Consider the following 15027-nt stretch of genomic DNA (forward strand, 5'->3'; position numbering starts at 1 on the left):
GTCGTTTCTTCAGCGAAGATTGCAGATGCTTAGGTTTAAATATCTGACTTTAATCCGCTTTTTTAAGCCCTCTATCATGTTGATTAGCTATAGGGGTCGATAAGTTAAGGGGATTTGAGAACCCATATGATTGACATTTTGAAGAAAAAAAATCCCATTCAAATCCGAAAAAGATCCAAACCGAAATAGAATGTCTTAAATGAAAAGTTGGGCCCTTAATTGGTAGTCACACATTTAGTCAGTTTGATTAGATCGGTTATACTAAATCTTGAGTACAGGCATTGACACCCGTTGAGTTGAGCTTGCGTCATAATTCATGAAGCCATTGTAACGTTCGGTTACTACTGAGGACTGAAATTCACAGAATAATTTAAATTGTAAAGGATTTGGGTATCACAACAGTAATCTTATATTGCCTCAAATATAAAAAATCAGTAGGCCAGAGGGAACTCAAAACGAACCAAAGTTGATTTTGTCATCAAGTAGTTCTTCACATTGACAGCGATCATGGAATAGAACCGTAACAAGTACCTTGTGAAATGGTAGACATGAGAGTGGACCACCATTTAAACGTAACCTTTGGCACGTATTGTCTAGGTCCCAGCTCAATCATATTGAAATCTTGCAGCAGGTAATGGAGATTTAAAGGACCACCACTAAACATATGGTTTACCAACAAACATTCAAATCTCGCTTTGTCCACAGGTCCACAGCAACAGCTGAGGCAGAACATCTGCGATGTCTCTTAGCTGCCTCTATATATCAACACACACACACACACACACACACACACACACACACACACACACACACACACACATATATATATATATATATATAGAGAGAGAGAGATGGCTCAGGAAAATAATATATATTATATATTGAAACAATAGTCTATAATAACCTTGAGATAACCTAAAATTCTAAAAATAAAATGGTGCAATAACAAAGCTAAATGAAGGCCTTCATGCATCCAAACTTCTTTTGCTGCAGAACATGAGAACCAATAACATATTGATTTTATTGAAGAGAACATTTTTTGGGCATGCTTGAAATATCAATGCCACAGTCATCAGCTACAAACTGCTTCCACCGCAAGAGATTTCACTGAGCCAGGGCATAAATTCATGTCAAAGTTATTGTTTGATAGCACAACCGTGCATTTCTCTTTGTGCAAACAGGCCTGGGAACACCATTAGAAAGCAGATATCAAGTTAAGGTTAGTCCTATACTTTAATATCCACATAACCAGAACTGTCCCACTTCTCTTCATGCATGCATGGAGGTTTAGATGCATATAGAAGTGCTAAACGCCCACTGACTGTATGAGTCATTTCGTTTACATAAACACGGACCCTATATACATGCAGGAATGTACATAAATATTGTTCTCGTGTCTTATAAAAATATGCAAGTTTACATAAGGTTTAAAAATGTTCTTACTGTATTTGATATACTTTTCCAATGGATGTACAAGAAATGCAAATAAAATTATCCACTTGCAGGTATAGGTGCCCCATTATCCATGCATACATTCTCCTACATATATTTCTACACCTGAATTACAAGTATAACTAAAGTGCAGGCATGGCTGCAACAGATGAATGCAGCTTCCATGAATATCTATGGATTAATTGGATATGCATGTATCACATTTATGCATTTATATGCCCTCGACTTAGAAGAAAAAGTGGTCACCTGTTCAACACTTGAAATTGAACGAGAATCATGACAGAGTCCCTGCCTGTAAGACCCACAAGTTCCATTAGGAATGCCAAAGCTTGCAAACTTTATAGATGAAATACTTGTACCATCTGGGCAAGTCAAATGGAGGCTGGCTCTATTGTGGCTATTTTTCTGCTCCTCTAGTGGATATTCAAGAGAAGGATAGTCCTCAGAAATGAAACCACAGACACCAGTTATGCGGCGTTTTGAGAATGAAATCTTTGTTGGATCACCACCTTTCTCCTCGAAGAACACCAGGACATTTCCTGATGGCCGAAACCAAGAACGTGGAACATGGTACCTGTTAATTACAGAAGATGAGGCAAAAACAGTAGATGGAATAAATCATACAAAATGCATGTATTCAACAAAAATTCCAAGATGAGGAAGATTTTATGATTAACAAAAACAACTAGGAAATTTCATGATTAAAAGTGCATGTATTCAACAAAAATTCCAATAGTGCAATATGTGGCCATGATGAAGTCAGAAAAGTTTACCATCTTTGAGTAGGCTCTCCACAGCCAGTGTCGCATTTGTCTGGCTGAAATTTGCCTCTGTAATCACAATATGAAACACAATTGTCATAGATGGAGCTTGATCGGGGCCAGTATCTCCCAATAGGTTCTCCATTTAACCATGCTTGACCTTTTCCCATATTTATCATATCCAAACCAACTGGATCATCCCCATAGGGGGCATCCACAATTACCTACAAGGTACACCCATTGATTAAAATTTGTTCTCAAATGTAACTAAATTTTATTCTTGCATACATTTTCCTTTAGAGAAGTTTCCTATTGTATGTGAGAATTATCATGATGAATTAATCTTCATGTCAGAAACAAATAGGAACTATTTGAATCAGCATACACCAAAAGTTCTTTTGATCATTCTTTTGCCTCTAGATAGTTCCATTTTCTGTGCAACCTCCATTCGTGAGGAAGTGCAAAATCAAGCTGCCAACTCTTGCGGATCCTGAGTTCAGCAGGCATTTGAACAGTGAATCTCTGAACTTGCCTCTGAAGAAAAAGAGAGAATGTGCATACATCTATCGCTTGATAGGCAGAAGGACATCACATACAATAAATACACCGACATAAGTAGAAACCAGGAAAACTTATTTAGATAAATGTGACAAGATATGATACTACAGTTTCATAGGAAAGCTGGCAAAAGTTACAAAATAACTAGCACCTATGGAACCAATGCCTTTTAAGATTCCAATCAAGCACCAAACTTGTAGTTTTTATCATTCCTTTGGTGCTTACAAGGTTAGATCAAGCATGGTTGGTGCTTCCAACACTACAGTTTCATAGGAAAGCTGGCAAAAGTTACAAAATAACTAACACCTATGGCACAAATACCTTTCAAGGTTCCAATCAATTATCATTCCTTTGGTGCTTACAAGTTAGATCAAGCATGGTTGGTGCTTCCAACTTAGACAGAGTACAGTTTTACAGACAGTAGAATATATATATATATATATAGAGAGAGAGAGAGAGAGAATCACTAGAATATGAGAACTAATTGTGAACCACTATTTTCATGAATTTTTGTCCTTTTCTCTTGAATCTAACTGTACGGATGTGATCTATATGCTTGGATTTATAAAAACTCGCTCTTGAATCATCCGATTTTGATGTATAAACATGATTTTTGGAGGTTTTAAATCAATGGCTCATAATCTTCATAAATATTCAAGCATTCAAAAATCACATTTTTTCATTGAAAATACATGATCCAATGATTGATTCCTAGCAAATTCAGCATGCCACGTACATCCACATGGTTGGATTTGCAAAAAAAGTGTTGGAAATGCTCATATTTCTAGTTGCTCATATATATATATATATATATATATATATATATATATATATATATATATATAGAGAGAGAGAGAGAGAGAGAGAGAGAGAGAGAGAGAGAGAGAGATTTTAAGAAAACCAAATGTTTTCATTTGTCCATTGAAAGTTCTCTGCTCACATGATACAATGCATCTACACAAAGAGAGAATTTTTGTGTTTATGCAGTTGACAGACAAGTTCAGCAACAAGATTTCCATTGACTTCTATCCTTGACTATGGGAAACACAGAATCCCCTATAAATTGCAAGCAAAGACAGGGTCTGTGTGCCTGGTGAGAATTCCAGCAATTCTCTCTGTGTATTCCCAAGCAGACCCCCACATTTCTGAAAAAGAATGTTATGGCGGTGAGTTGCATTAGATCGCACTATGACTTCATTCAAAACTTCGAGAAAATATTAAGAATAACTTCACAAGAGATGACTTATAATTCCTAAAATCTCACAAAGATGTGTCCTCAATGTTGTCAACTAATACAAGGTACCATGATGATACAGTGAGAACTAAAGGGTAAAAGCAACGAGAATTGTGTGAATGTGCAAAAAAGATAATTTGCATTACAAACACATGCATACATGTACCAGTATAATGAGCTATATACATGCATAATGAACCATATACTTGTGTCACTCATACACATGCCTATGAGCTAGCTCTATACCTTGTACCATGTCAAAGGCTGGTTCTTTGGAGGATTAATAGTTGACTTCCACTTCACAGTGTTCACCCCATCTTCCTTGAATACATTTAAGTGTTCTCCTTCCATACCAATCTGTAAAGAAGCTGAATAAGAAATACGAAGTGCTGTGCCAAATTTTAATTTTGAAAATCAGAATTTCAGATATTGTATGATGTCAAAGTAATGTATTTAAGAGAAAAAAAAAGTGAAATCAGAAAAATTCTGGCTTGAATAAACACTATTACAATGTTAGCAATAACCAAGAATGGAACAACAAGGCATTAGCTATTGGTTCTGCAGTGCTCCATAATTCATTTTATTTTGGTTCTCACTTCCTCTCCAAGGTTTGCTTCCTCCTGATTTCCCCTTTTGCAACCTTGGACAAATCCTTGATAAAATTTAACTTTGTACTGCCTATTTTACTGTATCTACAAAAATGTCATAGATGATGGCATATTTACTCTCTTTTACAATCATTTTACTAAGGTTTCTGCTGGCCTAACATTACTATTGCCAAAATCCACATATCGGATATGCAAATGTTTTTATCCTCTCATCCTTTTTCTAGCAAATTTTTAATATAAAAATGACCTTAAATAGAGCTAAAGACTTCATGATAAAGAGTAATCCATTGAACTTTGGCAAAAAAAATTGAAAAACATGCTGATTCTTCATGTTTTGACAAAGAGACAACATTAGAGATCATATTTTCTTTCTTTGCCTTGACTAGTTGCCAAGACAGAGAAGAACTTCAAAATGTTTCATGTACACAACAACCAAATCCAAAGCCCTATTATAACTTTGATTGTTGGCATTATAAACATTCAAAAGGGAATATATTGGATAGGATTTAGTAATTAAGTACATTGTAGCTCAAAGCATTTCATGAAAAACCAACAATAGTCACTTTTTATTTACCTTATATTCCCAAACGTTTGATGTCAAGTCCAGTGTTCCATTATTAAATCCCTCAAGCCTGACACTGGTAAAACCAGCTCCTACCCATTCATAATATGGTCCTGCATTCTTAGAGGAAGAGAAAATCAAGAGTTAATGAAAAATACATCCACTACCAAGTACAAAGTTTTACAAACCAGTCAATGACTTTGATGTACAATGAAAATTAGTTGAGCAAGGCAGTGCCATGTTCCATAGCTTTTCTAAATTGTGCAGTTAAAATGAGCAAGAATAAAGAACAAGTTAATAGTGCAGAGGGAAAAGGACTCCAGTGCATATGCTTCATAGGTTAGCCGATACAGGCAAGTGCTGTACTTCATGATAGCAAGGCTTGCACCTAACATTAGTGAGCCATGCACCACATCTTAGAGGCATGGTTTGATACTATGCATTAGTCACCCTAATACAATTCAGGAATACTTGAAAACCTAATTTCAAGACTTTCTACCCTTGATACTCTTGGGAAAACACCATTTACAGTTTTGGCAAGTCTAGGAGCTTATTTTAGCCTTTTTCTTATGTTTTGAAGGTTGACATGTTTGGTTTATTCAATCTTTTAAGATCAAAAGAGTGAGTTAATATCTCATGACTTTTTCATTGGTGCATATGAATTGATATTGTTAAGCAAATGAAGTAGCATCCATAGTAGCATATCCAGTGGCTCATCCATAGATATATCCAGTTGCTTCCCCATCTGGTGATCCACATCCAATCTTTCTGACATACCTTTATCCAAGGTCGAGGTATCAGCATCCATCCGATCTTCAAATCTTGATCATTCTCATCCTCAGTATTAAGGATGTAATACCCTCTCGCCTCTGTTCATGTGGTCCAGTCCCATCTGACCCTTTGGAAATAATTGATAGGGGTACGATGCCTCTTGCTATTCCCCCTCCTACATTTCATTCCCTGTGTTGGGTATACTCGAAAAACGGAAAGCTATCAGGGAGCAGTGGATAATATCGGCCATCTCCCTGGAAACGAACAATGTTGATCTGGACCGACGAAGTGGATAAAAACTTATCAACTTATTGCTCTGCTTTGTAAGGTTCCTGGCCTTTAGACATTGATTGGGGAAGTGGGATCAACAACTCTACATATCACCCTAGCTTGCTTGAAGCCTTTGGGCTTTAAAGACTATGTTCATATACACCATTGAGATACTTGTTATTACAGCCAAGCTTGAGAAAAATTGGACAGGTATGTGCTTTCCTGAACATGATCTAAGAAGCTAATGCCCTGTCATTGATACCTCACTTATATAATTTATTGCATATTAAAGTATGTAGTGTGTATATGTATGTTTCTTAAATAAGTTTTAGGGTTTCTCAACCTTACACGAGCGCATCATTTGGATGCACATGTTAAAATGTACCTCATATATATATATATATATATATATATATATATATATATATATATATATATATATATATATATTACATCAATACCCGATAGGGGTATTTTTGTAATTTTACATAGTTGTTTTAGAAAACAACTATTTTGTTTAAATGTAAATTTCTTTATTTATTTTTTAGTTTTTATTTTTGTATTTTTTAGAACCAAAAAGGGGCTCCAACCATAGAGTCGTTGGAGCCCCCAACGGTCACAAATGTGACCGTTGGGGGCTCCCAACGACTCCATGGGAGCCCCCTTTTGGCTCTTCTTTTGAGGCCTTTTGGCCCTCCTTTTTTCTCCTCTCCCTCTTGTATAAATAGGGGTGAACCCCTTGTGTATTTTCATTCTTGAGAGCTTTCTCTCTTCTCAATAAGAGGCTTTTTATATTGTTGCCTTCTTAAAGGCTTGTGCTTGTATTGTCCCTTTGTGGACTTGTGATATTGTCTCTTTTATTCATTGTTGTAAGTGCTTGTATGCACTCTTTATATTTCCGCAATATCTCATTACAGCACAAATTAACAAGTACCATTTATGGTTTGAACTGAGTCAAATCCTCGCAACCCAAGTCATGAATCAGGTTGATAATTATGTGAGTGAAAACCGTAAGCCAACCATTACTATTAACCCTGGCAGGCAAATTGGCATCATTGATGAATCATGAGTAGCTATTTAGATGAGGAACCAAGATGATTTTTTCAAGAAAATTTATGAATTATTCCATTGCCAATAAACAGGCTGATGGATTGTGATTAACCATGATTTAGGGTAAATGTTAACAGGGAAAAGAAAAAAGATGACTTCCTTTTGTTCTCCCTGTTGCTCCATAAAGCATTTTTCAGGGAATTCAATCTTTGAGTAATGGGTGTTTTAGTCACTTCATGCTCATTTTTTTTATTTGCTTCCCAAAGTAATGAAATAGGGTATATGAGATGAGCATGATAGCTTAAAAGTATAAGTTCATGTTTCTTTTTAGCTAACAAGGATGTCTAAAAATTAGATGCTTATTTTGGGAGACTAAGAAAGAATTTAAGTTTGACTCAGATTGTTTTGTTGATGTTTCAAGTTTAGGGTTCACAATGGGGAAATTCTAATTTGCCACTATGTCTAGTCCTGCTTCTTTAGGTGATCAAAATGACAGAAACTAGTTATGGCTTCACAACCTGGAACAATTAAACAATGCCACAGGGTTCAACAGAAAAACCTAGTAGCAAAAGTTCAAGAACATCAACGGATGCCCATAAGCATCTCTCAGCTATCTGGCTGCAAGCCAACCAAGGCATCCACGTGCTTATGAAACTTTCCAGAAGTATTTGCAGGCACTTTCTTTGCTGGAAGCATCAATATCTACTTATCAAGCTCATCTTAGATGTTATACTCTAAAACAGTTCTAAGTTTCTAACAGGCATCATGAATCTTGTTCATGCTTAAGGGTCTTTAGTTAAAATATTTGTTTCAGATAAATGAATCATATAGTAATTTCAAATGGGAAAATTGATGAATGAACAATTTTAGGATAAAAAATTCAAAATTAAATTGAAAGGGGAAAAATAAAATATCAGAGATACCATGAAAAGCATCTATCAGATACACTTACTTGTAAGCCAACAGTCATGCTTAGAAGACTGATTTCATTCTTCCCAGCCTTCAGAGGTATGGATTTCTCAAACTTGAATTTTGAGTCTGAGCCACTTCCAGAGACACTAACTAGAACAATGAATGGAAAATTTTGAGTCATCTCATAAGTTGTATTTGAAAATAAAGAACAGTAAATTAGCAAATTGTTTCACACCAAAATGATGAAAAAACAATAAACACAAACATTCTAATTAAAGTTTTGTAGCATAATACGGGCTAAATAGCTGCATGAAACATTGGTAAATTGTTTCCCTCAAGACTTGTTTCTTAGAACTTTCATGGATTGATCTTGCGTATGACATAAATTTAGTGAATTGTGGATTCCAAAGGCCATAACTGGATTCAATGGACATGAGATCCACTGAAATAAGAACGGGCCAAATGGCACTACAACTGTTTGAGATTTAGAATGCTTTTACCAATTTTTTTCTAACAGATATGATAACATATACAATGTCAACAATATATAGACATGCCCCGATGATTCCACTAAGGGACAGACAGACATGGTCCCGCACACACATGCACACAAGTGCAAACATTCTGGACAAATATATTTTCTGCATACGTAGGCTGACTACAGGTATGTCAGTATTCACTTTTTTTCTTTTCTGAGCAGAAGCTGTGTATGATGCTGTTTGGTCCTGGTAAGTTCATGAATATCCATAGCCACTCTAAATTGAAACTGCATTCATTAAAGTGCAGACAACTAAGGTTCAGTTATTTGCAGTAAAAAAAAGTAGAGCACTAACTATTGGAATATTAGCCAACTGCTGTACTGATCGAGATTTTTTTTTGGAAACATAAAACTTAAAAACCTCATGCTATATTCATGCCTAGCAGAGAATGGTCATAACTCACAAGTGACTTGTAGTTAGAAATAAAAGCATCTTTATACAACATTTAAAAAAAAGTCAACTTTTTATTTGATGGATTGGCTGAAAGAAAATAAAAATTCCTCCATAAAAACTTTAAATATTAATTGAAAAACAAAAAGATGACATTTTCAAATTTATACCTGCCAGTAGTACTTACTATGGATTTTGTTAATAACATGAAGTGTTTTTGCATTGAAGATATTTTCTGTATTGATAGACAAACTATTACTTAGATTGGACTTTCTGATGCAGAGGCCTGTATTTGTGTATGACATGGAAAAATGAAGGAAAAGAGATGTAGAATCATATCAACAAGTTGCACAACTCAGAATTCCCATGTGTTCTCAATGAAGTACGGCTCGTATTGGTCTTTAACAATGAAGCAGATTGGGTTGAATATGACATCTACATTGCTAGAGTTGTGCTTTCTCTGGTCTCATAAGAGTGATAGCCTCATCATATATCTAACTGATGACATGAACATTTATGTAAGCAAATTGCAGAGTCCTGAACTCCCATATGTTCTGGATGAAGTACTATTCATATTTATTTTTCCTTATCAATGAAACAGATAGGGCTAAATATGCATCTGGATTAGTAGAGTTGTTCTATCTCGTCTCATATTCATATCCAATAGGGGGTTTTCACAAGCATGCCAATAGGAAAAAGAGAGAAAAGAAAAGGAGAAAGGATGGAAAAGATTGAAACTATCTCTCAAAGGATGGAAAAGATAGGAACTATCTCTCCAAAAGATGAATTAGAACGCAACTATTAGACCAATTAAGGCATCAATAACCCATATTAGCTATTGAAAATGCATGTTCAGCTTTGGATGATAAACACTTCTGTGGATTTGTTTATAGTCTCAAATCCAGAGGGATGAAATATACTTCTTGAGGAGAAACTAAAGAGAAGCCAACTTACAGAAATATACTGACAGATGAACGGTAAGGAAAACAATCAAACACCAACATGAGAGGCATTTTCATTTTTCAGTGATATGAGTATTCTTTCTTTTTAGTCTTTTTTTTCTGTTGCACTGGAAACCTTCTACCGGTTCAACGACTCATAATATACAAGATAACCATCTTCAGAAATCTAGCCATACAGATTATGTCAATGCAGTTAACCAAAACTATCAGAAAAACATATTTGGCATTTTCCCAAATCCTATACCTCAAATAAGAAATTAACACAGATGAAAAACTTTTTTTTTTCTGCTAATTTGTCAAACAAAAACCCATAGACTTAAAAAACTTATTCATAAAATAATATCAATTATCAATAGAAAACATCCTAAAAGTGCAGGCATAAGTTTGTATTGAAATTAACAATTATTGATCTGAGAAGATGCTAAATTTATCACCCTGAAGTAGATGAGCATAATTCTTGAATATCATAACAAAAAAATTTATTCCATTTTATGAATTATATAGAAAGTTACTAAGCCTAGTAGGTGAATCATTGAAGATAATTCCACTAAAAAATTAGCTGAATATTTAAAAGGAAGAAATTGCTTAAAAATCAGGTCGCAAGCCAGACTGCATAAATTTAGATATCATTATTTGATCCAAGCACAAAAAGAAATCTTTCATAAAGACAGCAAGCAGACATTTATGCAAATGCATTTACCGATAAGCTTCTGATTGATAAAAACATGTGTCGCGTGTCCCTTTGATTCAGCAATGAGGACCGGCTGACTTCCCTTCTGCAGAAATCCTTCATCATGACTCACATACAGACTGCAAATCATGAGGCCAAGGACACGTGAGTGCATAATCGATAATCACTGGAAATACTAAGCCCTAATATTACCTCTTTTCTACATATTTCAGGGGCACTGGCTGAAATGATGGCCCTCCTGGTACTGCATGATTTTTTTCTAATGATGACTAAGAAGGGCTACTTATGACCAATGTTGTCAGTATCTGTATCGGCCCTATATTGTTTGGGCAACGATTCAGGTGAATCGGCCGATACCGATACCCAAGTGAAACCTTCTGAATCGGCCAAAAAATAATTAAAAAATATTACATGTCAATCAGAATGTGACACGCATTAAAGCCATTAAAATAATATTAAAAATAATTGTAAGTATTTTTTTACATTTATTAAAAATAGCCGATTCAGGGGTGAATCGTATCGATTTTCTGCCGATACGATACAGGCTGATACACACCGATACTGATAACATTTCCCATGACAAGGAACCTAAAACAATGGCAATCTCCTCCTATAAGTGTGCCACCAGGAGATGAGATTCAGAGAATGAAATATAAAGATTTGGATGAAGGGTTTGACAGAAATTATTATAAGTAAAACAAAACATAAAGTATATTAGATCTAAAGGAGTGAATTACTTGCACTTAAAATTGATAATTTTATCCTTATGACATCTCTCCCACCCTCTGCAAGCATTACTGAAAATGAATATGAGGTACATATATTTTCAGAAGCAAAAGGGACATGAATTGAGGGACAACGGAAAAAGAAGAGATGAAACTTACAAAAGAAATATGAAGGATAAAAACAAAAGAAAGAAACTGTGTCACATGGATACAGATGAGGGAATGGGACATGATGCAGATACGCTTGGTATAATGACACGGGATACACATTCTAAGTGAAGTGTCCATGCGACATAGGAAAGAAAACCTTTTCCTTGTACTCATTCTAGGGTTTCCTCTTACCTATCTGCCTGCTGATAAATAGAAAACACACTCATATTCACCTTTGATGCTGCATCCTAAGATCTCAATGGCTCTAACACAATGCTCTAAATAGTTCAAGGTGCATATAGAGAAAAGAGAAGGGATACAACAACAACAACAACAACTACGCCTTCATCCCAAAAAAATTGGGGTCAGCGATATGAACCAAAAAAGAAATTCATTTTGGGTCTTCCACATGAATCCTTTTCCTCCAATCATTTATATCCAATGCCATGTCCTCGGTGAGGTTCAAAGCATTCATATCCTTTCCTATCATCTCCATCCAAGTCTTCCTAGGCCTACCCCGACCTCTTTTAACTAATATATTTTCCCATTTCTCCAACCTTCTAACTGGAGCATCATTAGGCCTTCGCCGAATATGTCCAAACCACCGTAAACGATTCTCTCGCATCTTATTTTCAATGGGTGCAACACCTACCTTCTTACGTATCTCCTCGTTCCGAATCTTATCTTTTATTGTATTTCCACACATCCATCTAAGCATTCGCATCTCAGCTACACTCATTTTTTGAATATGATGTCTCTTGGCAGCCCAACATTCCGTACCATATAGTAAAGCGGGTCTAATAGTCGTCCTATAAAACTTTCCCTTCAACCGCAATGGCATTCTACGATCGCACAATACTCCAGTTGCACTTTTCCATTTCATCCACCAAACCTTTATCCTATGATTTACATCTCCATCAATTTCTCCATACTTTTGAATGAAGGATCCCAAATATTTGAAATAATCATTCACCGGTATTTCTTGCTCACCAAGCTTCACTACACTCCCATCACTACTTTGTTGCTTACTAAACTGACATTCCATATATTCAGTCTTACTCTTACTCAACTTAAAACCTCTAGCTTCCAATGTCTGTCTCCATAATTCTAACTTAGCATTAACCCCAGTTCTAGACTCATCAATTAAAACAATATCATCAGCAAACAACATACACCACGGTACATTTTCTTGAATTGATCTCGTAAGCTCATCCATCACTATCGCAAATAGGAAAGGGCTTAAAGCAGATCCTTGATGTAACCCCACCGTTATTGGAAAATTGGTTGTCACCCCTCCACAAGTGCGGACATTGGTTACTACTCCTTCATACATATCTTTAATTATACTAATGTACTTGAGAAAAACACCTTTCTTCATCATTGTCCACCAGAGAACGTCCCTAGGTACTCTATCGTATGACTTCTCTAAATCAATAAAAACCATATGCAAATCTTTGTTCCTCTCTCTATATCTTTCAATAAGTTGTCTAAGAAGATGTAGAGCTTCCATAGTTGATCTTCAAGGCATAAAACCAAATTGATTCTCCGATATCATGACAACCTTCCTCAACCTAGACTCAATCACCCTCTCCCAAAGATGAGAAAAGAGAAGGGATATTGAAGTTTATTGTTGTTTTATTCTTATCAAAGATGAGAAAACTAATGGATAAAAGTTAACATGAGAAAATCAGTCTCATGAAGAGGAAGCAGAGGATGAATGAAGGTCGAATTCAAAGCAACTTATCCTAATTGTATGGCCAGATCTTCCATATCTTTTCACTATTATGATGTTAGGGTAAGGTAGATACAAATATAACTTTATCTGCACATAACATTATCAAAATCACAAATGATGGCATTCATTCAATAGATAATGCACATGCCTAACTGATGATAGCCATGGGCAGCTGTTGCATTGTCATGAGAGCTTTCTCACAGATCATGTGCCAAATTCCAAACATAACTTACTCACTTTTACTTTTTCTCTAACAAAATTATTTAAAAATTTCAATAACGAACATTATAAAAAACTGGGACAGTTGCAAAAACCAGCTTTTGTAAGGGACCATGTAATTTTATATTATTGTCACATTGAAAAGTTCTGACTTACGGCCAATTTCATGTCACTTGGGATGGGTTGGATCTTATAGAAATGCCTTCAAGTGAATATTGTTTTTTGAACCATTCTAACTGCTTCCTGTGCTAGTGGGTGTAATATCGACTCCCTCCCCCCTAACAACAGTAGGGGAGGGAGTCAATGGAAAATCAGATGAGTAGGGAAGGATGCTTTCAGAGGTGAAATGCCATGAGGAGATACCGTTTGTAATCCATGGATCTCCGGTCGGGAAACCATATCCAAGCTCTGTGGCTGGGCACTTGCCTAGTCAGCATCCAATAAAGAGAATGTCATAAGTGACATTTGATTGCTACTTGAAGCATGCCTACAAATCCAAACTATCCATAATCACATCTCAAGAATATGCTTCATGATTTGGCATGACAATTTTGAGGCAGCTACCATACTTGGTTTGCAAAACAGTAATGAAATTGGAGGAACCGAGATCTTCTAATGACTAGTTGGTTAAGAGTTCACAGAGTTGAAAGACATTGAAGACAGAAAAGAAATGAGAATAAAACACTCATGGAGAAAATATTCAAAATAGATGTATTTTTCAGGAAATGAAGGAAATGTATAAAGGAGAAACAAGAATAATGGAAAATTCGAAACAAAGATGCTAAGACGAAAATGAAAATAAATGGAAGATTTAAAAAAATATGATAAAGATACTAAAATTAGCTTTCAGAAATTGATATTCATTTCCTTTGGAATATAAGAACGATGCAACTTATGAAGGTTGGATCCTTCTTTCATTCAAAAGATGTAAGCAAGGATCACATTTAGCAATAACCAATATTTTATTTTCTCTTGTTTTATGAGAGAATGGAAGAAAAACTGTCACCTGGGTGCGGGTACAGGTACGACACAACAATTCTAAAAAATGTGGGTACGGGGACACAACTATATATATATATATTAAATATCACATAAATACAAAATAAATTCAAAATAAACTGAATATAATCTAAATATATATGTTATATCTAAAATATATATTATACACTGAAAATATAAAGTTATAAACTGAAAATATATTTATAAATTCTAAATTGAATATAAACTTGTATGTACTGAGGGTAAAATGGCGTGTCCAAGAGTTGATGCGTGTCGACATGGGTACGGAGGGAAAAATGGAGTGAACACATACCATAGAAGAAAAGTGAAAAACAAATTATTAAGAACAAAGAGAAGGAGATCTCTGTTTTCCTTATCTGTGGTTGAATAAAATAGAAAAGACATCAAAAAAGGAGAACAGAGAAGAGGCCAATTGAAT

At 35.3% G+C, this 15027-nt stretch overlaps 1 protein-coding gene across 1 annotated transcript in view; it reads right to left on the minus strand.

Moving 5' to 3' along the window:
* Nucleotides 1-852: 852 nt before the first annotated feature.
* The window catches only part of LOC149817156 (beta-galactosidase 10-like), a 51590-nt gene continuing 37415 nt past the window's right edge, over nt 853-15027 (minus strand). Inside the window, exons 13-19 of the mRNA XM_089988099.1 lie at nt 10770-10879; nt 8219-8328; nt 5188-5295; nt 4252-4362; nt 2226-2437; nt 1699-2026; nt 853-1183 (exon numbers count right to left, since the gene is read on the minus strand). Coding sequence (XP_089844225.1) covers nt 1073-1183; nt 1699-2026; nt 2226-2437; nt 4252-4362; nt 5188-5295; nt 8219-8328; nt 10770-10879 — 1090 coding nt within the window. The 3' untranslated portion in view covers nt 853-1072. The remainder of the gene's footprint in view (nt 1184-1698; nt 2027-2225; nt 2438-4251; nt 4363-5187; nt 5296-8218; nt 8329-10769; nt 10880-15027) is intronic.

Source organism: Nuphar pumila, chromosome 14 (assembly GCF_984573655.1).
Source record: "Nuphar pumila chromosome 14, dmNupPumi1.hap1.1, whole genome shotgun sequence".
NCBI lineage: Eukaryota > Viridiplantae > Streptophyta > Magnoliopsida > Nymphaeales > Nymphaeaceae > Nuphar > Nuphar pumila.